This window comes from Quercus robur, chromosome 2 (genome assembly GCF_932294415.1).
Source record: "Quercus robur chromosome 2, dhQueRobu3.1, whole genome shotgun sequence".
NCBI classification, from domain to species: domain Eukaryota; kingdom Viridiplantae; phylum Streptophyta; class Magnoliopsida; order Fagales; family Fagaceae; genus Quercus; species Quercus robur.
Genome location: NC_065535.1, coordinates 34,513,277 through 34,539,372, shown reverse-complemented (window position 1 = coordinate 34,539,372; position 26,096 = coordinate 34,513,277). Strand labels below are relative to the sequence as shown.

The following is a 26,096-nucleotide window of genomic DNA, read 5'->3' as shown; positions in this document are numbered from 1 at the left end:
ATTTATTAGTTGTGAAATTTATTGTTTATCTAAACTTCTTTTTATTTTTTCCTTTTTTGTAGGAGGAGGAAAAAAAAAAAAAAAAAAAAGAAGGAAGAGTTTGGTCTGTTCCATATTTAAGCGTAAAGAAAGATCGACCCTATCAAGTGGTGATGGATAAATTATCAACATCTTTGTAAGCTTGTCCATTACCACCATTTTCATCACTTGCCTTGCTCAACTAATAAAAGAAAAGATTACCACAGACAAGCAAGCAAACGAACATAGGAACATGAAAGAAAAACTGCAAATATGTACCTCAAATATTCAAAAAAATATTTTTGTTTATTCAGCCAAAAAAGAAAAAGAAAAAAAAAATTGTATGGTCATGAATATCTTCTGATTGAGTCGAAGCCAGGTAGCTTAGCTTCTGTAGAGATCACTTTGGTAGCATATAAGTGGTGGTCCGACTCTGATCAATGATAGAGATAAATCGTAACCGGCCATGAGAGATAAAAATTGACTTCATCAAGTTCTAAGTTGTGCAGTACTCTATCTATAGCAATTATTAAACTTAATAAAAATATATAAGTGGACTCAAGATTGAAAATTTGTATTTGTCAATTCCATTCAATCGTAGTGCTGACCACTTGAACTCAAATTAATAGTTTTTAATATCTTTACACAAATTCAATATTTTCTTTATTCAAAAAACATATCTATACTTTTGTAGGCCTCCCCATTCTGCAGAACCATTTTGATGTGACTGAATAGCCAGGCTGCAAAATGTGAACTGTGCAAAGGGGCCAAACTGCCTACAGTATCGACTAGGTACTGATCCAATGAATCATTATGTCTAAAGATAAAGCACATGTAAATGAACTAGAATCACCATGATTATTATTTTTACATGCTGATGCAATAATTATAGGCTCTTCATTTTCAATCTAAGGGACAAAGCTTCTACGTGTACAAAACTAGTTCACACGACTTGTGCTAAGTTCTAATTGAGCATCTTATTTCTTAAATTACTTTTTAGTACTCACCAAAAAAAAAAAAAAAAAAAAAAAAAAAAAAAAAAAAAAAGCAAAACAAACAAATCAAATATTCCGGTGGCGTTTGGCAGTGTATGGGTAGAAAAATAAAATTACACTTTTGTGGTTGGTGAAACTATATATATATATATATTTATTTATTTATTAAGTATTACTGCTAATTAAATATTTAGTTTTTTCAAAAAGTATTTTTTAAATATTTTTTATCAAATACTATACTTTTTAAAAAGATCCAATTTCAAATCGTATTTATTAAAACTGTTACTTTCTTTCAAAAAGCACAACTAAATTCACCCTAAGTGAGAGTCTGACCGTGATTGAGATAAATCTTAACATGAGAGGTACAAATTGACTTCATCAAGTTATAATTTTGTGCAGTACTGTAGCAACTATTAAACTTAATAAAAATCTAACTGGACTCAAAATGTTTTCATATTGAAAACTTGTTTTTGTCAGTTCCATTCATAGTTCTTACCACTTGAGCTCAACTAGTTTTTAATATATTTATACAAATTCAAGACTAGTCATTACTCAATGTACATTCTCAATAATTTTGTAGGCCTCCTCCCAATCTAAACCATTTCAAAGTGGCTCGCTGAATGGCTAGGCTCCACAATGTGAACTGTGCAAACGAGCCAAAAACTGCCTACAATATCGAATAAGCACTTATCCAGTGAATCATTATATCTGAAGATAAAACACATGAAAATTAATTAGAACACCATGATTATTATTTTTACATGCTGATGCAATAATGAGTTGTTTGTCTAATTGTCTTTCAATCCAAGGTGCAAAGATTGTGTACAGAACATGTTCACACGACTTGTGATAACATGAGCATCCTGAGTTACATTTTTAGCACTCACGAAAAAATCCGAAGGTATTTGATGTGCAATTATATAGTGACATGTTACCGGGTTGCCACATATGAGGAGGGAAAATATCAAAATACTAAAGTGGGTTTGGCTCATGAAATTATTCATTTCTTGAACCATCAAATTTGGTGGTGAAGTTTGTGTCTTTTTGGCACTTTTTGCAATGCATTACTTCAATTACCAAACTCGGATTGCCATACAATTTGGTATTTCAATTGTCAACTACCAAATTCACTTTTTGCAAAGTTTTTCTCACTGAAATTTTTACCTCTTTGATGTGACATTTTTCTACCCCTTTTTTCCTCTCCAGTCTCCAGTCTCCACCATTATTGTCGTTTGACCTCTCTCCCTCTCTCCCCGTTTGACCGAAAGTTTTATTGCCAACATAATTGTAATTTTGTTTGCATTCAGTAGTCAGTGCTGCAATTATGTAAATCCAAATGTCAAACACTTCTCTATGATTTTTTAGAAGATTATCTGTGAATTTAAAATCTCTATCACACTTTTTATGACACATTTTATGCTTCACTAATTATAATATGCCATGTATTTAATTAATTAATTTATTTTTATTTTAAATTTTGATTATTTTATAGAAAAAATCGAATACATTACATGTTATGATTAATGGAACACAAAGTGAGACATAAAAAGTGGGACAAATGTCTTAAAATAGAATATTTTACGCAACATACATGACAAGTAAATTGAAGGATTTTGCAAACATTTTGGGATCAGAGATCAAGTGTCTGTATGGTGCAAGAGATTCATTATCTTCTTTGAGCAAGTTGATAATAATCTTTGAGTCACCAAGAATAGCGGTTAAGATTCCAACCTCTAAAGAAAACTCTAGGGCCCTTGTGGCTGCCATTGAGTATACACACATGTTAGAATACACAAATGAGAGAGTATTTAAATGTGTGTGATGGCCATGAGTCTTGTATCTCAAAGTCTCAGAGGTATAGTTTGTTTCTTTTCTTTTTTCTTTTCTAAATTTTTTTATTAAGAGAATTAGGGTTTGAATCCTTTCTACCTTATTGTTGTAATTATTTAATTATCCAAAAAAATTGTGTGTATGTGTGTGTGTGATGGCCCAAATCATAAAGTCACAGCAAGGTTGCTAAAAAAATATAGTTTTTAGTAATTTAAAATACTACTTTATTTATTTTAACACATCACTTTATAATATACATAACATCAAAGATTTTATTTTAACATTCAATATATTAAAATAATATAAACAATACAATAAAATAATATACCCAACACAATAAACAGCAAACACAAAAATCAACACATTAAAATACTATTTTTTTAACACCCCATATTAAAAAATTAGTTTTTATTTTGAGCTATCTCTAACAGCTCACTATAGCTCAAACTTAAAATTTTTTAAGTTTGCCTTCTTTGCAGTAGAATACATTTTTGTAGAATACATTTTTAAGGTATTCATTGCTAAATTGACTTTTTAGTCAATTTAACAACCTTATTGAAGAATTTTTTTTTAAAAAAAATTACAAATGGAAGAAGAATTGATGAGGAATATGAAAGTCCATTTATCAAGAGAATAAGACAGTTACCTTAAGACAGACGGAATCATGGAAGTATAAACTCACTCTTTGACGTTACCACATCCACCATGTTGCCATTTTTTCAAGAATAGTTTCATTCATAATAAAAAATTGTAAAAAAATATAGTTTAGAGATAATATTTGATTTAAGTCAATTTAATATATAGTGAACGAAACCAATGACGTGATTTTCCTCTCAATTAATTATTTTTATAAAAAGTTCTACCAATTCACTACATGATTATTGTAGGAGTAAGGGCCCAAGATCACATATTGGGCCTTGGGCTTTATCCGAATGGATAAACAGGTTCGAAGAGAAACTACTAATGATGAGAAATTCTCAAACCAAGACCTATAAGTGGAGAGCAAATGAGTGGCTGTCCGAGGAGTACATACTCCTCGGACTTAGTGAATATGGTTCAAAACATATAACCCAACAATTAAAGTGGTCTGCCAAGAAGGTTCAATGATAGAAACGTGCTTCATGGGCATGAGAAAAGGAAGAGAACCTAAAAATATCTAAGAGAAGGCTGACACTACCGTATTAAATGCACAACAGTTACTTTACTGGCCGTATTGATGTGGAGAAGACCTCTAAACAGTGCCACATTTGCTACTGCTACTCACAGAGTGCTAGGGAAGGTGGCTGATGGGACAAGTACTCAAGTGGGGGTTCAGATAATCAACAAGTGGAGGGTAAAGGTGACACCAAAGAGGATATATAAGGTAGAAAACTCTTCCTGGAGGTGGGATCGAAAAATAGAAAGAGAGAACACTGTAACAATCTAAACTGTCTTAGTAGCCAACTATGATCAATATACGATAATTGTGGCCTCCTTGGACTGAAAGTCCATTAATATCAACATCTCTTATTTGTGTTTGACTGTCATTTAGTTCAATACTAGCCGTTGTCCAATTCGTTAGGACTTAGTTCTTTGGTCCATTCTCTACAAATTCATTGTATCGGATTCATTGGACCAAAACTCCATATATTTTGGGCTTGGACTCCAAATTGAGACCCTACAATTATTTACTTGTACATAAATCACTTAATAGTTTTGAGGAGATTTCTCCTAACCGATTTAGAAGAAAATTTTATCCCAAAATAATGTAAAATTTCTTATGGTTCATATTGTTTGTTTGACTACAATTAATGTCAATTTAGTTAATAATTTAATATATTTTTGTATGCTAATAGCGTGCCTGTACAAAAATACATGTCCAAAAACATAAGTTAAAGGAAAGATCACCACTCATGATAAACGGATCTCATTCTCTTTTTTTTTTTTTTTTTTTTGATCAGACGGATCTCATTCTCATCATGTCCTTTTTGCAACTATATATAACATTTTATAAAAGATAAAGTTTGATTTTTCTATTAATATTATTAATAATCTATTATTCTTTTTTTGAAGTAATATTAATTTAATTTATTGTTCTTGACAATCAAATTAAGGAGTAAATAATGGGTAGCATGTCAAGGTCCTGAGAAGAGCTGCTTTCAGAAAGAGTTTGAATTAGACAGCAGAATCTTGCACAAGATCCTATGAAATAAACTCTTTAACCACGCGACCCATAATAAATACTTGCTTTGTCTGCTAAGCCTAAACTAAATTATTATATAATTGTGGATCAATTTGTTATTATTATATTTGTTTTAGTTTCATTATGGTTTTGTTTAGTTTCTCTTAATGGCCATTATTTATTCCTCGTTTGTTTTGGGTCCTTTTCCAAGTGAAATGATTATTTTGTTTGGAAAAATAATTAAAAATCGCATTTTTCGGCTAATGAAGGTTCGAAAGAGACGAGTAGCCAATGGGAAAGGGTCTTTCTCTAATATCCCATGTTTGATGAGTAGTCAATTAATATGGACAAAAAAAAATCACTTTGTATTAAAATATAAAATATGAAACAAAAAGGGGAAGTCGGTTGATCGCATCAGATTGTAATGATTTGTCATATTGATATCATCATAAACAGTTGATGAGCATGAGCTGAGACTCATCTAGGGGTTGTTATTTTCAAGAATATGTAACTTGCAATTTTCTTTTCTTTTTAACTTGCGGATTGGTGTGGGATGGTTAGGCTAGCACAACTTATAAAAATATTTTTTTAACATCGAATAAGAGATTTGGAATTTAAATTTTAGTTATACCACAAATTTAATTAGTATTTTAATTTGAAAATAAAGAGTAGTTATCATAGAGTAAATACTATATAAGTTGAAAATCTATCATATAATTATCAAATATTAAAAAAACTTGTAAATTAATTAGTTATCGATCTATGTGAAAGTGATAGTTTATCAATCACAATCATACGTATTATCAAACTAAGGGTATGTTTGTTTGGAGGTAAAATAGGGTGGATGGAAAACTTTGGAGAGAAAATGGAAAGGAAAACATTTTTGACTATGTTTGGTTTGATAGAAAAGAAGAAAAATAAATGATGGGATTTAGGTGTTTTCTTCTCAGACCCACCAAAAAATTTTCTATCTAAAATGGAGAGAAAACTAAAGGAAGAAAATAAGGTGGCTTATAAATGGACCAAAATGTTCATGTCTAGTTCATTTCTTTTTTTTCTTTTTTTCTTTTTTTGCTGGACGTTCCTTTTTTGTCTTTTGCTTTTGTTTTCCTTGGGCTATGGGTGTGATAGTTGTTTTGTTTTTTTTTTTTTTCTTTTTTTTTTTTTGGGTTTAACTAGATATGATTTTTATTTTTTAATAAATTGGGTGATTGTTTTTTTAGTTGTTTGTCAATTTTTTGTATTAATTGGACATCATTTTTTAACAATAGTATATGAGTAAATTTATATAAACTCACTTTTTCTATCTCTCCATTTTTTTACTCATAATCAAACAAAAAGGAGAGAAATTAAAATATTTTCTATCTTCCTATTATTTTTTATCCTCCCACTTTTCCACATCTCTAACCAAATACCCTACATGACGTGGTCCTAAGAACTATTAAGAAAATGACTGCCTAGCCGAGCAAGTTTCGTAGGGTAATTGACTATATATTTGTTAGCTTGTGTGAGGTGAGGTCCAAGTTCGTAGGGTAATTGACTATTACTTTGTTAGCTTGTGTGAGGTGAAGTTTACTTTTTTGACCAGACTCAAACCATAATGCATTATGCACCGGCCCTCCATGAGAGACTGTTTGGGTACGTTTACGTTTTGACTAGAGGGAGCCAAAGTGGAGATTCGATAGTGATTGATGGAAACAATGACTTGGACTCATGGTAACAACAGTAATGTCCACACAACTTTTAACTTAATTTGTTACATGCTTGGCTCTTTCAGCTAGACTTGCGAAAAAGCAAGACCATGAAGAGGTATTGCTTCTTGCAGTGTTTAGTTACCTAATATATTAGTCGACATTCTAGATTTTCAAAATGTGATATTTGAAAATCTCTAGGATAATAATTATGTGTACATTTATTTTAATTAGAAATATAATAAGATCTCCCAAAATATGAAACATCATTTTTAGTTTTTTAACTAAGAGTTTTATATGAATGATTTATTCTATCAAAATATTATATTTTACAAGGATATACCTCTTTTTTTCAATCATGCTCTAAGATATCAACTTTTATAAATAAATAAACTAATTAAAGATGTCCCATCTCGCTTGAGCACGTACGACTTTTATTGCACGAGCTAACTTATTAGAAATCTCAAGCCAGAGATTTCACCTGTATTTTGCTTGAGCAAGGTCAGGAAAATTTTTTGGCATGTATTAGCCAGTTCGCCTATACTTAGTTCGAGCACTGTGATCAGGTCAGAAATTTGGCATGTTCTTAACCTATACTTTGCTTGAGCATGATTAGGTCAATAATTTGGTCAGCTTGTATCTCACTCAAGCAAGATTCTAATTATCACAATCTTATTTCTTTTAATCACTCTTTATTTTTCTACTACCATAGTAATATAACTCACACATCATAACCTACGTAAATGTATGTTCACAAATATAAGCTTGTTGTGAGTTGTGGTGGCTGTAATCTCTTTTTTCTCTTATTTATTTTCTCTTATTTTTTATGACCGTAGCAGAAGAACTTAAAATAAAAAGTATAATAAAACAGTTAAGATTACTTGACGTAGTGGGAACATGTCATATAGTGCAATCCTTCCCAGCAGAATTTTTGTCATTAGACACAGCTTCCCTTCCCGGTACTACCAAGTCTACAATGACACCGAGTCTCTGATGCCATAATTAACAATTCTGTCTACTTTAAGATCTCATTTTGAGCCCACAGGAATCACAAAAGACTAAAAAATTCACAATGGAAGGCTTAAAATAATGCTGGAGACTGGGGTACCAGGGTATCGTTTTTTCAAAGAAACGTGTAATCCAAACAAATGTTTTTTCATTGGTTGGCTTATCAGGTTTCGCGTCTCAAAAAGTTCACAGGCACACATTTTGTCGCACACATCATTACAACTGTACATGTTTTAAATAGTTTTCAACAGGTACCGTTGTGGTTTTATGTGTAAATAATGTAATTCAGTCACAAGTTGACAAATGTGTAAATTTTGACAAAGTGTGTGTTCTTAGAAGAGTTTTTCTTGCTCTCGAATACAGGGCCTTCTGTGTAGACAAACATACCAAAAGCCCTAGGACTTCACGAACGTGGGATGATCCACAAGTGATTAGTGACTAACAAGATGGGGTACTACATAGTATAATCAAATCCGTACCGTTCTAAAGTATTAAGCATAAGTATTCCCTTAATATATATCTTCTATTTTCTTAGTTAATTAATTAAAGCAAAAGGTACATATCTAGGCTAGGACAAATGACTTGCGGTACCACCGTACTAGTCACAAAAAAGACCTGAAGTCCAGAAGAAAGCTAATGTCTTTAAACTCCTAAATTAAAAGGAAAATAAATTGATTTCTTTTTCCTTTTTTTTTAATTTCTTTTTAGAAAAATTACATCTAGAAGGCCTAAAAAAAAAAACTAATAGTTTTAAAATTAAATAATTAATTTACGAGAGTTTTTCTTTATATATTAGAAATCATGAGCTTTTAAAAAATAACAAATTAAATATCAACCCATTTAAATAGAACCACACCTTGAACGGTTGTACCCAGGGTATAATATGAGCTGAAGATTTTTACCTTTTTAATCAATATGCTTTAATTTTGTATAATTGAAACAATATTTAGGTTTAGATTATCATACCCTTAAATTATATAAGCTTTGAAATATATATATATATATATATATATTTATATACTTCTATAATTTATTTAGAAGTGATCGCTTATCAGCTTTCATCTTTTGACTAATTAATGGAGTATGGTTCTCTAATGGTAGATAAGGAGCACTAAGTGTGGCACCTAGCTCGATGATTACTTTTAAGATGGTCAATTATCAACACCTTGAATAAATTTTTTTTTTTTTTGAGTAAACAGTAATACTTATTAGAACACACACAAAAATAATAATATTGTTTTAATAGTTTACTAAAAAAGCTAAGAGGTTTCTCATGTGGAAACTACTTAAAAAGCCAAGAGGTCACTCACGAAAAAAATACTAAACACACACAACCAATCTATCACTTTTTTATTCTATATATACGACACACCTTGAATATTTGTTTAGTGGCTAAAACTACTTAGCATAAGCGATCCTGACAAAACTATATCCCATATAGTAATTATTTTGAGAAAGCCATATAGTAATTGTTTAAGACAATTTAATTTGTCCTCGTTTTATGAACTTCTGAAACTTGTTTCAAACATTATTTAGGAAAGCCTCATCAAGTCAGTTATTCTTTCACAAAATTAAACCACATTATTCATTCATAGTATTAATGTTGTTTGATCTCTGTTTATGTTGTAAAATACAATTTTGAACGGTACAATTTTAACTTGGATATACCACTGTGGGGCCCAATAATTTATGGGCCCGACCCGCTTGCTTATGGGGAGTCCACAGGCCCAAGCCGAAGAAGGCCATGGCCCAAGCTCAAAGATAAGAAGCTCAAAATGGCACGGGGATACAGCCGAGGACAGCTTGGTCCTCGGCAGACCCAAAGTCTCATTGATGAAAGTGACATACGGGTAGCTGTTCTCGGCAGACCCAAAGTCTCATTGATGAAAGTGGCATACGGGTAAACTCTAGAGATCAGAAAATATCTCAGGGAAGTTGTCCTTAATACCCTTCACTGATAAGACTCTGCACCTAACAGAACCTGATTTTGAGGCTTTATTAACCATCCCCAACAATTCTGGGATTAGATTGACGGGACAAATATCAGTCCTGGAAAAGTTGACCCTACACGTGGACGAGGGACAGCAAACGTAGGCTAGTATAAAAGGAAAGGTAAACTAATTAGAAGGGGAGGGCCCATCTCACTTCCTAAAAAAAAAAACTCCAGGGATGAGAATGCCCGGATAATATATGTACACCACCACGAAAAATCCACCGCCGGGTAACCGGAGAAAGGCATTAGTGCTCCTCGGACATGATCCGAGGAGTCCAATCCCTCAAGTTACAAAGCTGTAGGGCTTGGCTATCCAGGCTGAAGCCTTTTCTTATCTGAGTTTCCCTAAAGTTCGGTCTGACCCAACGCCCTGTGACCAAACGCTAGCCTTTCAAGCCCACTCTCTACAAATCTTATTGTGAGGGATCCTTCACGTGCGAGCCCAATGTCCTTGTTGGGCCGTTTGAGAATCGTGTCCCTACAACCACCATTATCCTTCAATTCATCCAATTAATTTTGCAATCGTTTGGCCATGCAAGGATGAATCCGGTGAGTGATATACACTATTTTTTCTTATTATGAAAATAGGTTTAGTTTATCTACCTAAGGGGCAGGCAATGCCATTAGCTTTAAGCTCTAAATAAAAATCTTTTTATATATATTTTTTTCTCAAATTTTGATTTGAAATTTATTTTTTGGACGGTGGGAACGTTTTTTTTCCTAGCCACAGAAAACTTAATTTTTATGTTGTTTAAAGGAGAAGTAATATTACAAATGGTTAGATATCTTTTTATTCTTCATAAAGGGTTTGTGGTTAAATTCCGAAGAGAATAAAATATGTTGGAACTTTCCTTAAAATAATATTTTGATTTGGTTTGGTTTTTTATTTTTTATTTTTATATATTTCGAATGAATATTTTATTATTATTATTATTTTTTGTAAAAAGAAGTAATTTGAAAGTATTTATTTTTAAAAAAGCCAGGTATTGAAACCTTATATATAGACTACAAAGTGATAGATTTAATAGTTTTGACCCAAGAGGTCTCTCATGTGGAAAAGACTTAATAATTCGAATTAGTATTCAGAGTTTGTTTTAGGCATATTTGAATTTGAGTAAGTTCGTGTTTGTGAGAGATTTTTAATTTCTTTGTAAATATAAAATAGGTGTTATTTGTAAGAGTTTGTGAGTTTAGTTTGTATTTTGTAATAGTTAGTCATGTGATTATAATCCATATCATTGATAGCTAATTTTGATTAGTGTTGCTTGTGAATATGTAAGCTTGTTCAAATCACATTAAAATATCATTATATTGTATTAATAATTTTTTTTAAAAAAAGTAAATAAATGGATACTACAAAAGATGTCATTACCATTGAGTTATCATTTGAACCCTTTATTTTTTTGTTCTTATTAATACATTTTCACTAATCCCAAATCTCAAGAAGTTCTTATTAAGTAGGTTTGGCAAACCCTAACTTCTCCAAAATTAAACCATTGTTAAGATCAATTGTTTTGTTAAATGTATATTAACTCCCCTAGGAAGAGTACTGACATTTATAGGTTAATAGAGGTCATTCACACGTACACGTACGTGTGAGCTTTCAACAAACATTTATATATGGTTATATTCTTTTTTGTTAATACTTTTTTTTTTTTTGAGTAATTTTTTTGTTAATACTTAATGTTTGGTACCGTCTAACTTATTTTATTGAGTTGAAATCCAATGGAGTGAGTCCATTCTATAAATAAAATAAAATAAAAATGAAAAATATATAACCCTAAACAACATAAATGGATAATGTCATTATATTTAATATAACTCACTGTGCTTCAAAAGATATCCTTATTTTAAAAACAACTTGCCTCAAATAAAAATCAACTCAATGCATTGTCAATCTTCTTTAGGAGTACAACTTTTATGTCACAATTTTTGTCAACAATTTTAATATATGATAGATTGTAAGTAGTTATTTATCATTTTTTTTATAAATTCACAACTTTTTTTTTTTACCATCCACAATCAGGGATTGTGGCAAAAGTTGTTTCCGTATTTTTTTTCATCATAAAAGAAGATTACGGCCCCGTGAGTTGTTAGATCTAAGAAGGGTAATTAATAAAATTCAAGTCATAATTTACGAGAATAAATCTAGGATGACGCGTGAGTCTATGCAATGCCAGGCCAGGTGAAAGGGCACGATGTCTTTGGCGGGACTCATCTGATCGATGGGAGATATGTGATTGTGAGTAGAACATAAATGATTAGCTAGTTGATATCGACAGCTTTGGAAAGCCTGACATGGCATCCAAGTGTTGACGATTGAATGGTTCCAAATGGCAAAGGGCGGCGCACCAAACAGACAGGAGTTGCTGGATTGTGGGGGGAGAGATAGAGAATGTGAGAGATTGTGATGTATGAGGTTCATTCAAACTTTAATGTAAAAATATGGGGGAAAAAAATCATTGCAGATTGGATTACATCCATTATTTCACACATATCCAGAATTAATGTGACAAGGTTCATATTTTAACACGTTAAAGTGAATGTAAAATAACTCTTGTAAAAAGGGTGATGTAAAAGAAAAGAATAAAAACTCTAAAAATATATATGTGAGAAGAGCATGGCTTGGGTCTACAATGAATCTGCTGAAATATGGACATATGGTAGATGTTTGATGAACTTGGCTTAATTACCTCTAGTTTTTTAATGCACCAGAGATGATAAGATACAGACACATATATGTATGTTTAATTTTTGCCACGTGTTTGAATTAAGGTTTGACTTATCTCCAGTACTTTTTTTAACTGAACACTTTCTTTTGTTTTAAATAACAATAATAAGTAGTAATGAATTTTAATCTTCATATTTTATTTAGTTAATAGATGATATGGTTGTTTCTCATTAAAATAAAAAGAGATTTCAGTTAAAAAAATACTAGATGTAAGCTAAACTTTTCGAATAATGTATGCTCTAGCCTCTAGTACATTAGAGTTTAGCCTTATTTATATTTGACACTTGTTCAAATCCTAACGGGTCTCATGTACAGGAATATTGAATCCAAGCTAGTTCTATTTGATAGTGACATTGTGAAATGTCAGTCATTGTTATTGTACTGTTGTAATAGAAGTATGGGAAATCAAAAACTTAGTACACAAATTTGCGGTGGGAGAGAGAGAAAGAGAGAGGGCAGGGCCAGGGGGGGGTGGCGTGAAAACTTGGTGTCACTCACGCCGTCCAAAAACAAGCCTTTCATGTATCTGCCACCCCACGCGCAATCAATAACATCCCTCTTCATCTCTTTACCTCTCTCTCCCATATCATCTATATAAATACATTTATTATTCCTCTTTCGCTTACACAACAATATTCGCCAGCCTTTCTACTTACATCTTTTTGCATATATAAAACCTATACCTCTCTCTCTCTCTCTTATCAGAAAACATTCCACCCAATCCCAATCCCAATACCTAAACCTCTCTCTCTCTCTCTGCCTTGCTCAAGAACAAAACAAAGCACCAACACATTTTTCTGTGAGTATTGTTTGTTAGTTATTGGTTGAAAAATATATTGTGTACATATTATATATATGTAAAAGAAAGTTTGGCTGCACTTGTAGCTTCACCATATTAAAATTTTGCAATTCTTTTGGTGCATTTTTCCATGCTGAAACTAGCTAGGGTTTGTGATGCATACAAGTAATATTTTATATATTTCAACATTCCATGCTTACAGTTTATTCATCCAAAGATAAAATATTTCATTGTTCATCCTTGACCTAGAATGCTTTTTTTTTGGGAGTTATGACTTATGACATGCATTTAGTCTCAATGAACTTAACTGAAACATCTAAACTGAATGGTTTCAATGAACTTAATTATGTTATTTCTAAGAGAAATCCCTGCCAGATAGAGGAAAAAAGGAAAAAAAAAAAAAAAAAAAAAAGGTATAGCGAGCTTGTGCATATATAGGTTAGTAATATTGTGTTGTTTTGTGAGTGGTTATCCTTGAAAAACTTTTTTCCAGCTATCGAGTGAAGTTGTCTAGCATGGTGGGTGTGAAAACGTTTTCCACCACCACGAGCTGCTGGGAGTGCACTGCACTCAAAGAAACATAACATGCTTGTGCCAGCAAAGTCAAACTTTTCGGCCAAACTTTTGTGTGCAATATACTTCGCTTAAGCTCATGCAACATTTACCACTCAAATATATATACTAGTTCTAGTCCTTGATCTTTGGTGGGTTCCTCAATTGGTCTGCCATTTGATGCCTAATAACCCAAGCAGGACCACTTTTGGGTTCCACAAAGTTACGTCATTATCATTACCATTGTTTATCCTACACTTGTGCTAGCTTTACTGGAATGGATAGCTAGAAATCATGACTAAAATGTGCAAGGCAAATATGAGTGGAACTTCATTGCTCTTTTGAGCTTTGGAATTTATTTAATTATTTCAGTCATGTCTTCCACAGTAGTTTCTATTGTTAGGCCAATTAACATTGAAAGAAACTTTAAGGCTATGTTTGAGGCATGTAACGGGGTGAAACAAAAAGGTTAGAAGCTTTGGAAGGAACTTTACTTAATTTACTTGGACTCTCTCTCATACTTTATTTCTTTCTCAGGAGACGATTATCAATGGAGATGGAGTCTTGTGTCCCACCCGGCTTTAGATTTCACCCAACAGAGGAAGAACTTGTGGGTTACTACCTCAGGAGAAAGATTAACTCTCTGAAAATCGATCTAGATGTTATTGCTGACATTGATCTCTACAAAATGGAGCCATGGGACATCCAAGGTATTTAAAGTGAAATAGTTAATTATATAGAAGGCTAGTGTCCTTATGGATAACATCAAGTATACTCTAAATGTATCAAATAATTTTCTCATGTTAAGAATTCAAACAAATTAAGCAATGCTAGTTTGCAAATTGATACAAACTTTAATACAATATCGACTAACCTAATGAACCAGCAAGCACTGAAGTATTTCATAGAAAATGCAACTAAGAAAATTACATATTGGGTACGGAATATGATACCAATTACATTGTGTTGGGTTTCGTATAACTTTAATTTTCTCTATGGTTGATACAGACAGATGCAAGCTAGGCTATGATGAACAAAATGAGTGGTACTTCTTCAGTCATAAAGATAAGAAGTACCCAACAGGAACGAGGACTAATAGAGCCACTGCTGCTGGATTCTGGAAAGCAACTGGGAGAGACAAGGCTGTGCTCTCAAAGAACAGAATCATAGGAATGAGAAAAACTCTGGTGTTCTACAAGGGACGAGCACCCAATGGTAGGAAATCAGATTGGATCATGCATGAATATCGCCTCCAAACATCTGAACATGGACCTCTTCAGGCAAGTTCAATAATATAAATATTTATCTCATTCAAGTTCAAAAATTTACCTCCCAATGGTTATAACTTTTGCTTGTAAAGCAAAAATTTATTTTGCATATTGAAGTTAAAATGAAAATACAATATTTATGAATTGTCCATGGTGCTTATACGTTTGACAATTGGATGACAACAGTAAAAGAAACGATTGATTAATTAGAAAACATATCATATAACTATTTTTCGTTAGTACTTTGGACTCGTTCCCCAAGGTAAATTGTCTAGCTTGGCCCATGAGTTTTGAAGAAGTGAATAATAATCATAGTAACTTATTGTTCAATTTAATGGGACATATTGACCGTGGCCAATGGAAATATTGATTGTTCCATGTTGATACTAAAGTTATTCCTAGCCATCATTATGAAAATAAAACACCTGTACATATAGTGGCATTAGCCTTGATCTTTCTCTCACATTATACATGACCTTATGCAAATAATCATGTAAAGACTACTATGAATGCAAGTTACTGTATTAATAAGCCAATGTTGTGGTTATAATGCAGGAAGAAGGATGGGTGGTGTGTCGGGCATTCAAGAAGCCCAGTCCTAATTATAGACAAGGTTTCGAAGCTTGGAACGCTTACTATGTCAGAGATAACAGCCAAGTTATGCCTCCATCATATTCACATATAGCAAGTACAACACAAGCGTTTAATCCAAATCAAGCGGCAACTTTTCATGTACCCATTACTTCATTACAGCAAGAGCTTGTTTGCAACCATGCTCTTTTGGACAACCAACTTGTTGAGATACCACGACTAGATAGCCCTTCTTTATCAACTAGTTTGGCAACAAAAGAAGGTTTCCAGCATAATGGTCTAGCCAATAATGAAGATTTCGATGGTATCAGCAGCCAGTATGTGGATTGGAAAAATCTGGATGATTTACTCGCATCACAATTTTCTGGCACAACTTCCTATCCAAACTTGCCATTAATATCCCAGAACAATGAACTAGGAGCTCAAAATAATGATAGCCATCTCCTTGGATGCTTTCCTGACTTATAACAAAAGGTCATCCAATAGCCTTGGATGCTTTCTTGACTTATAACCAAAGCTCATCCATAGCCTCAATCTATATATGTAGATGATGAATTCATCGTAATGGTAATAATAATAATAATCAGTCTCTACCAGCTGATTTAAGGTTGAATTCCCGTGTAGAATTGTTAAAGAGAGTCCACACACTAAAACACATATAAATTAGAGGAACAATGACTTGATGTGATAAAGGGAGAGTTCCTGAAAAGTAAATCTCCTCAAATATTAGAAATGTTGGTGAAAGTTTTTATTCACCATTGTACTTGTTTATGTTATTTTATAATTGTAAATTTTTGCTTCATTGCATGCATTATTTGTACTCAATAATTTTGTTTTGTCATAAAATTGCATTTTGTACCATTTACCCATTACTCGTGAGCACAATGCAATTATTGCTTCTTTTTTCCTAGTTTACTAAGGCTTGTTGAGGGAAAGTAATGCTATCAATGCAATATTTTTACAACATTTTATAATAAATCCTAAGTAATAGGTTGTTATTGGCTGTTATTGGTAGAAAAAAAGTAATTTAAATGATGAGTTCAAATTAAAATTAATAACAACTTACCACAAAAGATTTGTTGGGAAAATATTGTAGAAGTAGTACCTCTCAAAGAGTAATGCTACGAATATAACAAACAACTACAAAAATTTCACAATATTTCCAAATTATTATACCATATCATTAAAAAAATAAATTAGAAATTGTGGTGGGGCCATGAATGAGTTAGCATGCAATAAGAATATTGTAAATTGTTGTGATCTTTAGTTGTATTTCGAGCATTATTCAAGTCTAAAAGCTGATAGCTAATTCTCTTCCATCGCTCAAAATATGTTCTTGATAAGGATAAAATTTGATTTCATATCTCCAATATGATGTCAATAAACACGCATTATATATTGGGGTAGAACAGAAATTGGGATTCATTGAGCATATCATAATATTCAATTGCAATTTTGCATGTACAAAAGGTGTCTTGCATAGCCACACGTACCTACAAGCACATTGTTGAGGAGTATCTCAAAAGCCTATGATCTGAAAGGCCCATACCCAAAAGGCAGACACTCCTAAGGCAAATGGGTTAGGTAAATACCGGGCTTCTTGGCCCATACCTACCTAAAACTGAAGCCTACAATTTTTTTCCCCTAATATTCATTAGTTTCTACTTATGTGAATCTTTAATTTTATTAGAACATATTTTGAGAAAATTTCCATGTATGATATAATTTGGAATGAAAAATTTTCATGCTTCCAAAAATCCATATTCTAAATGGTATACTTATCCTTCTCCAAAATATATATATATATATATTACACTTATAATTAATTTCATAAATACGATTCAAAAAAACTTTTCTTTTTCTATATTTCATTTTTGTTATATCAAACTGCTTTCATTCACATGTTCAAAGGCTCATTTTGTAATACATGTGTATGTAAATATATGTATAATGTTTACGTTTATGCGTTCCCCACATATATAATGTTTATGTTTATTTTTTCCATGTTCATTGGCTGGCGGGAACTAAATTGTCCTAATTATAAATGTAGTATAAAATTTTTTTTTTAATCTAGCATGGGCCATTAGTTGAATTTTATTTATAGATTTTTATTTGTTATAAAAAAAAACATATAACATCTTGGAGGGGCCATGGCCCACTCTAGCTCTACCATCTGCTAGTGTCTCCAACTAACAAGTAAACCTCTCTTTTATTTTTCTACCTTTTACTGTTTATCTTTCATTCTCGGCCCATTTAAACTATTTGAAAAAAAATAAAAATAAAATTCTCTCTCTTAATTTTCCTTTAAAAAAAGGTTAAAAAACAAACTATTTCAGTCTATTTGGATAGGATTAGAAAGATAGATCAATCAATCTATGTCTCTCTGTCAACGTAATCCTTAGCTGCTTTATATTTGGATACGAAATTGTTAATTTGTCAAAGATACATAGTCAGCATTGTAGTTTATATATCTAAATGTAATCTTAAATCATAATCAATCTAAACCTCAATTGTTTTTTCATTACATTTATGAATTTAAATATGATATCGCTCCAAATCAGTTAGGTGGATGATCTGGCTTCGGTGGACTACTGAAGCGGTGGATGGCCTACAAAAACCAAGCGCAGTCAAGATGGGGACCGGAGAAGACCGGCCAAACCCCCTCCGATGGCAAAGTTAGTCTCACAGGAATGAAGTTCCAAGTTTTTGGGAGTGGAGTCTTCCGAAATGTTCTTACCTTTCACGGGTTCAGACCGGTCCTTTATATAGAGATCTTGGGGACGGTTATTTGTCCAATAACCTCCCCAAGATTTGTGGAAGCCAATGAGTCCGGAGTTAACTTCCTCAACGGCTACTAAAGTTGTAACCGCTAACGGAAGTTAACTCATTTGAGGGATTCATGGTGATAGCTACGGGTTTAGTAACCGCTACAGAGAGTCGAAAGTTTTCTAAGTGTTGTGTGTTCGTCCGTCTAGTGTATGATGATCTGGTCGTCCTTAGACAGGGAGTAGATTATTAGGGAGCTACATGGTGGAAGTTTGGGTGGACACATGGGCAGAGGTTTAGGTACTGAGGTAGTGGTTCTTCATAAGAAGAAGTTAGATACGTATTAAGTTCAAGTGGAGTATCAATAATCTTATTGTCAATAAGACCATCTCGAGAATGGATGTAAGATGTGAACTTGGATCATATGAAAACCATCAATATAACAAGTAATTTCAAGCCCTAGAAAACAACTTGAGATTTTCAAAGATTTTTCATCTCAAAGTAGGCTTTAACGGAATATACCTCATGAACTAGCATATGTAATATACCCTTTTATGAGTCTCGTTTAAATGCTGTCGAAGGAGGTATCCTCAAGTCAAGGTGATGCAACAGGCAGCAAAGCATGCAAACTCCTTCAGATTCCAAAGGTGGCATATTATTGCTAAAATATTCTTGCATTGTACCAAAACAAAATTTAAAAATTCACAAAAGGTTTTAATTAAATTCCTTATTTTTATTGATCCCACCACCAAAAAAAAAAAAAAACCAATAGTACCAAAATTTCAAATAATAATTCAACTATATAATTTAAAAACAAAAGGTTTGAAATTCACCACAATTTTTCAAGGTTTAAAAAAAAAAAGCAAAAAAAAAAAAAAAAAGAAAACCTCCCGGGGAAAAAGAAACAAATAAAGTCCAATAAAAGCTCCTGTCTCTGTAACGCTCTGCTTTTCTGCTACAAACACAAATTACAAAAGTTTCCGTTTCCAGATCCCATTCTCTACGCTCAGACAAAGGCACACAGACACAGCACCAACCAAAATTAGGGTTTCTTTTTATTTAATTATTTGAATTTTTTTTTTTGAAAAACAAATTGAGAAGAGTCAATGCAATATATGAGTGGGTTTGATGTGGTCAGAGCGTAACAGCAGGTGGTGAAGAAATTCAACAATGTCGTCAATGGCGGCTCCTCGGAGCGCGATGGGCGAGAGCGTGAGGATAGTGTTGAGAGACGAAGATGAAGAGAATGGGGACGACTCGCCCTCCGCCAAGAGGCCTAAATTGGACCGATTCCCTTTGACTCGATGGGAAATCGTTGCTTCTCTCTCCGTCTTCTTCATCTTCTCCGCTGGCCTCTTTTGCGTCTACCTCACCATGCCTGCGGCGGACTTCGGGAAGCTTAAGCTGCCTCGCTCCATTTCCGATCTTCGCTTGCTCAAGTACTTTCCTTTTCCATTGTCCTTTCTTTGTTAGATATGAATTTCATGTTTTGAATCTGAAATTATTGGTCTCTTAAATTGCTAATTTTGTTATTAGAATTATCGATATTTGATTTTCTTACCGATTGTCTCAAAAGCTTAAAAAATGGTGAATTTAATCGGTTAACCATTATTCTAACGAGTACGGCTTGAGTTGATACCATGATAAATAATTAATTGTTCCAAAAGCATAAGCAAAAGGGGGAATTTAAACATTTCATTGTAATTCTAACATTAGTTACTTGTTTTCCATGACACAAAAGTGTGTGGTGTGCATTAGCTTTACAAATTGTCATGGCTTCTACATTTTGATCCAAAGTCTCCATTTGTTTTGACGGAAAAACGTTTCTGCATTTTCTGTGTTTGGTATGGCAGAAAACGCAGGCCAATGGAAAATGCATTTTGTGGGAGACTAAAAATAAGCCCAAATGCCCAATATAGTGAAAACGTTTTCTGGAATGTCACATGCTTAACATACCACTGCAAATAATCTCCACACTAATTTTCCATTTCACAACCAAACTTAGGAAAACAAGTCAGTTTTCCAGAAAACATTTCTGTCGAAACAAAAGGAGGTGTTGCTCTGCTCGTTTCATTTGCAATGTCATTTGAGTTTGTTTGTTTCTTTGCTTTTCATGTTTTATGTTGTAACTGCCTCAAGCATTTCCTGAACTATGAATCCTTTTTTTTTTTGTTTTTGTGAATTTTGCCTCAGAGATCATCTGGGATCCTATGCTAAAGATTATCCAGCTCAATTCATTCTGGGTTACTGCTCCATTTACATCTTCATGCAGACATTTATGATTCCTGGAACAATTTTCATGTCTTTGTTAGCTGGAGCTCTTTTTGGTGTCATTAGAGGCCTTCTCTTAGTTGTTCTCAATGCTACAGCTGGAGCATCATCCTGCTACTTTTTGTCTAAGTTAATTGGCAGGCCCATAGTTAGTTGGTTGTGGCCTGAAAAGTTGAGATTCTTCCAAGCAGAGGTATATCTTTTTCCTGTCTTTTATTTGTATCATAAAATTATTATTTATTTTTAACTCTGGTCATTTATTGTGCTACTCAATTAACATGAAATTTCATGGAATCAGATAGCTAAACGTAGAGATAAGCTGCTGAATTACATGCTCTTTCTAAGGATAACTCCGTCGTTGCCCAACCTTTTCATTAATTTGGCATCTCCCATTGTTGATATACCATTTCATATATTCTTTTTGGCTACCTTGATTGGTCTTGTTCCAGCATCCTATATCACAGTCAGAGTAAGTCCCTCTCTCTGACCTTCTCATTTCACTGTTATTATCTTGTTGCTCATGTTATATTTTCTTTTTATTTTTTAATGCAGAACCTTATTGATGTTGCTATTATATTGATTGCTTTACATTCCTTTTTATTTTTTTGGTGTTGTTTTCTCCTTTACAGTCATAACACTGTTATGGGAGTGTTTGATATGTCAGTTAGATTTCAAAAGTACATTTAAAAATGGCCACCAGTTATGAAATTTATTAAAAAATACTTCTGCTACATCTCCTTATTAGGTCATTTTTAGAGTTTTAGAGAAATTGACATGATTTGTCTTTGGCATGAGATAGTTCTATGTTCTTGTCATCTTTGATCATCTGTACTTGGGTGGCTGCTTTTATATATAACTTGGTCCATACTTCTCTACTATCAAAGGCATTTTTGATTAAGAAGTATTTTGGTGGATCATTTGTTGTGTCAACAGTAGGGTTTACCTAACTAGTGCTGAATTTGCAAAGCTGGGCTGAGAGAGACTAATAATAATTCTTTTCAATGTTCTCATTTTATTTTTTCCCGCAAATACTTTCTTATGCTTGCATTATTAAAGGATTTTAGCCCAAGGGGTTGGCTTAGTGGTTCTTAGGGTCTCATGATTTACATGAGATCTTGGGTTTAAAACCTCTAGCCAGCAATTTGGGGCGACCCCAAGGGATTCCTACATATAATAACCTGGAGTATTTGGAACAAGGCATACACGAGGGAATGGTTAGGTGCTCATAGAGTTTTGCATACTCTCGTTTCTCAAACTTATAATAACAATTATTAAAGAATTTCTTCATAATTGAAGAAAGGGAGACTTTTCTAGAAGCTTCATGCTTATGCTCTCATGTGAATGGTGTAAGGAGTTGATTTTTTTTTTTTTTGGATAAGTTAAATATTTTATTGCAAAGAGACACTCCTTCATGTACAATGAACGTGAAGGAGTCTGAAGAATGGACAAAAGTTTGATGACCCAAAGTCCTTGTTGGGGGCATTTGAGAAGATGTCAATGGTTGTCCTTCTCATTTCATCTCTTTTGCGTAAGTCCTATGCTAAATGTAGTATTCTCATTTTTGAGTTTGCCTTCTTCAGGTGGGTTCTACCTTCCCTTCTTTCTCTCTCTTCCCTCTCTCCATCTTTTTTGTTGCACTATTTTCTCTGTCAGCCACTTAAAGATTATCTTGGAAAAAATCAATATTTAAAGAAAAGTGCTTGTGAGCTCTAGCTCAAATGGCACCCCCTATTGTTGTAAGTGCATGATGGGGGGCGAGGTCATGGGTTCAAGACCCACTGAGTTCATGTGTAACTTAATAATAAGAAATATATAAGCAAAAGAAATTTGGCCATTAACACATTATTCTTTATGAACTTCCCTCCTTTGAACTTAAGGAGATAAGTTTTACTAATTGCAGTAAGGGTAGTATTGGATAGTAAAAAAAATTAGTGCTTTGACCTTTTAATTATTGACAAACATTTTGGAATGCACACAATTGAAAAGTAAGAAGTTCTTTATGGATGGAGTGTAGATTTCTTTTATCTTAGAAACAATGAGTAACGTCAAATAATCATTCTCTTGTGCATGGATTACCATACTGCTGCAAGTTTAACATTGTTGATAGAATTTGCTTCTTTGTTTAAAAAAGGAAATGGTTGGGGGTGGGGCACTGCTTTTTATCTTTTTTTACTGGATCTCTATTGGCCTTTCACCGCATTGTAATCGGAACTAAAAGAATATTTGTCTCTTATTCTTATCCTTCTGTCCTGACCATATATTGCATTCTTTATGGATTAACAATGACCTAAATAGTCAAGAATTACAACCTTGTGGTTGAACATGAAGCTTGTTCATAGTGGGTTATCACTTAAAAACTCTTATAAGGATTGCAGAAAAAACTACACTCCAAATTCTTAACTATGAGCAGTTGTTGATATTTCTTTGTGCTGACAAAATTCCCCTTCACCCCCCACCCCCCCCTCTCAATATTGATATGATTTGTGCTTTCTGAGAATTTGAATGCCAACATTATTCATTAAGAAACTGGCAAATGTAGTTCTAGTAAGTGGTCACTTAACTAGTTACAGTTATCAACATACATTTAAAGGTCATAATGATCATATATTTTGTTAAGCATAAAATAATTCAACTTTATAAGTTGTTATAACTTAAAAATGTGAACATCACTATGTTGATGGGTTATGTTTTATGTGGTTTAAAAGTGTTGGTTCTTGAGTCGGAGTTTTAGCGGTACTTGCAGGAATGTTGGTTATAAACAATCAACTGATGTTGGTTCTTGGACTGATGGGTTGGGGTACTTGGGCTTGGACTGCAATGCCAAACATTTCAAAGGTGAAGAGCATTGTATGATCATAGAATACCTATTAAGTTCAAGGGAACGTTTTACAAGAATTCTACATGTCCAATTTTGCTATATGGTATTGAATGTTGGGCTATCATATCAAGAAGTGATATGTTCATAAAATGAGCATAGCTATAGTGGGAATGCTGCTAAGATGGAAAAGTGGAAATACAAGGAAAGAAATTATAAATAAATAAAAAAAATCGTTTAAAGATATGGGTGGCTCCTATTGATTAAAAGACAAGGGAGAGTTGCTTGAGATAGTTTAGTTATGTGCAAAGAACAACAATTAATGCATTGGTGAGGAAAAGTGATTTGATTCAGGTCAATGAAATGAAAAGAGGTGGGGGAAGACATAAAATAATACTAGTAGTTGTAAAAGTGATATGTTAATTAATGGAGATAACAAAGAGTATAAATTTGGATAGGATAAAATGGTAACAAAATAAGTCTTGAATAGACAAATTTATGAAGTCGTAACAAATTAATCTGCCTTGGCTGTATTAGGAAGGCTACCCACACTTTGCAGCTTATAATTGAAGTGGTCAAAGACATGTAAAACACCAGTGCTTTTTTCTTCTTAAAAAGTATGTGCCATGATGAGCTAGTTAAGAATTGTTAGAGGAAAAGGCAAATGATTGAGTGTTTGTTGACATTATAGTTACCATTTTCATTTGTGACTCTGACATTGAGCCTGTTATTATTAAAGCTCTCAGGTAAATGGCGTTGGAAGTTTGGGGAGTACTGATATGATGTATGGTGGGTCTAATTGTCTGAATATGGTGAGACTACATTGGGTTGCAGGGAAACATTAAACTATCTTAGTTGCACCATTCCTAAAAATATTTCCTCCATATTGTCACCTTTAGGAATGGTGTTAGCCTTGAGGAAAGTAGAGTTTTGGTGCGTTTGTGATTGAATTCTTCCTACCCTGTTGTTTTATAGCAAGATCCATCCTGATCTTTTCCAAATATCTTTTGAAAAAATGCCATTAGTCTCTCTGGATCAAATGTGGTGTTGTCCTCTCATTTCTGGAAGAGTTTGCTTGCCAGAATGGTGATCAATTTCTTGGGGAGTACTTCATTGCTGCTTGGTGTGCTTGGCTGATGAATATATCAAAAGTGTGCTTTTGCTTCACACATACCCTCTTTGAGTGACTTTTTCATTAGAAATCATGAAGGAACAGAGAACTTTTCATGCAATTGGTTTTTTTACTTTGGATAGAAATTTTTTCAAACTGGTTTGGAAGAAAATTCCCCAATCCACTGCATGACTATTCAAATGATCATCTTTGTATGCTTTTAATTTCATGATTTGAAATCACGACTAGTTTAGATGACTTATGAGTAATATGATTATAATAATGTGCATGATCATTCACATAATGAGTTGGAGGAAACTTTTATCCTTTTACTTTTGCGTACACTAGTCTACATAGCAAGGAACCAATACAAATATGTCATTTAAAGGTTTTTCCCATACCTCCCTTTTTATCATTTTATTTTTTGGTTGCTGGATTGTTAGATAACCATGTGTTTTTCTTTTCTTTTTCTATTGGTGTTACTCTGGAATTTCATAATAGTCTCCACAGTTCATAAAATTTGGTTTTCTCAGGTTTCTACAGTCTACAGGCTTGGTAGTATATTTATATATTGTCTAAATAATTTATGTATAGTAAATTGCTTACGTATATGGTAAGTTCTTTGCTTTGTTGTTTGTCATTTTACTAATCATGTTGCTGATTTTGTCTGATATAGGCTGGTCTTGCTCTTGGGGATCTCAAGTCAGTCAAGGATCTATATGATTTTAAAACTTTGTGTGTTCTTTTCCTCATTGGTTTCATCTTCATTTGCCCTGCCCTTTTGAAGAGGAAGAAAATATATGAATGAAGGTTTCATCAGGAAGGGCCCCCCTTACATTCTTTGGTTGTAAGTTTGAAGAGGAAGCAAAACCTGAGAATATTGGTGGGGCCCGTCCCATCTCCCTGTTGAAGTTTGAAGAGGAAGCAAACAGTAGAATTTGGTGGGGGTCCCATCTCATCTTCCTGTCGAAGGCATCTTAAATTATGAACCCCTAGCTATGAATTATGATGATTAGGCCAAAACTTATTATTCGAAGTAAAGAATGTCAAATGAAAATTGAATTTAGTATAGGCTCCACAAAGTTTCAATTCTTTGGTTAAAATTATGGAGTCATTTAAGATTTGGAAAGATGAGCAAAATGATGTTTTAATGGTTATGCACATGTAATTTAATACAGATGTTGGGAATTGGCATGGCCTTGTATTTTTGTTTTGCGATTAAATAACAAAATCCTGTAGTTTACAGTTAGTCAAGTCAAGCATCATTAGGCAAAAAGGTCTTGTAGTTCAATGGAATTATCTAATTCTCTTACTATATTCCGGCCAACTTGACTTTACTCTCCCTGCCCCTTAGAGAATTTGGGTTCAAGTGACATCAAATAGAATTAAGTGAAATTAAAGAGTGCAGCCCATAAAGGAGGGGAAGCCAGACAGCTAGAGGACATTCTGTGCATGATTTCTATATAATGAGGCTCGGCCTGTAACCTTCATACTAG

At 33.2% G+C, this 26,096-nt stretch overlaps 2 protein-coding genes across 3 annotated transcripts; both read left to right on the top strand.

Annotated features, from left to right (window-relative positions):
• The first annotated feature begins 12,882 nt into the window (after positions 1 to 12,882).
• On the top strand, positions 12,883 to 16,448 carry LOC126713461 (NAC domain-containing protein 30). 2 transcript variants are annotated; one of them, XM_050413213.1, is made up of 4 exons: positions 12,883 to 13,226; positions 14,316 to 14,488; positions 14,787 to 15,062; positions 15,606 to 16,448. In XM_050413213.1, the coding sequence occupies exons 2-4, from the start codon at positions 14,329 to 14,331 to the stop codon at positions 16,103 to 16,105; spliced, it is 936 nt and encodes a 311-aa protein (XP_050269170.1). In that variant the 5' UTR covers positions 12,883 to 13,226; positions 14,316 to 14,328; the 3' UTR covers positions 16,106 to 16,448. The 2 variants fall into 2 exon arrangements, with proteins under 2 accessions (XP_050269170.1, XP_050269169.1); XM_050413212.1 differs by having other exon boundaries at positions 12,885 to 13,226; positions 14,787 to 15,058; positions 15,602 to 16,448.
• Positions 16,449 to 19,290: 2,842 nt separating this feature from the next.
• On the top strand, positions 19,291 to 25,849 carry LOC126713460 (uncharacterized membrane protein At4g09580-like). Its single transcript, XM_050413211.1, has 4 exons — positions 19,291 to 19,842; positions 20,597 to 20,867; positions 20,973 to 21,143; positions 25,277 to 25,849. The coding sequence occupies exons 1-4, from the start codon at positions 19,574 to 19,576 to the stop codon at positions 25,406 to 25,408; spliced, it is 843 nt and encodes a 280-aa protein (XP_050269168.1). The 5' UTR covers positions 19,291 to 19,573; the 3' UTR covers positions 25,409 to 25,849.
• Positions 25,850 to 26,096: the final 247 nt, after the last annotated feature.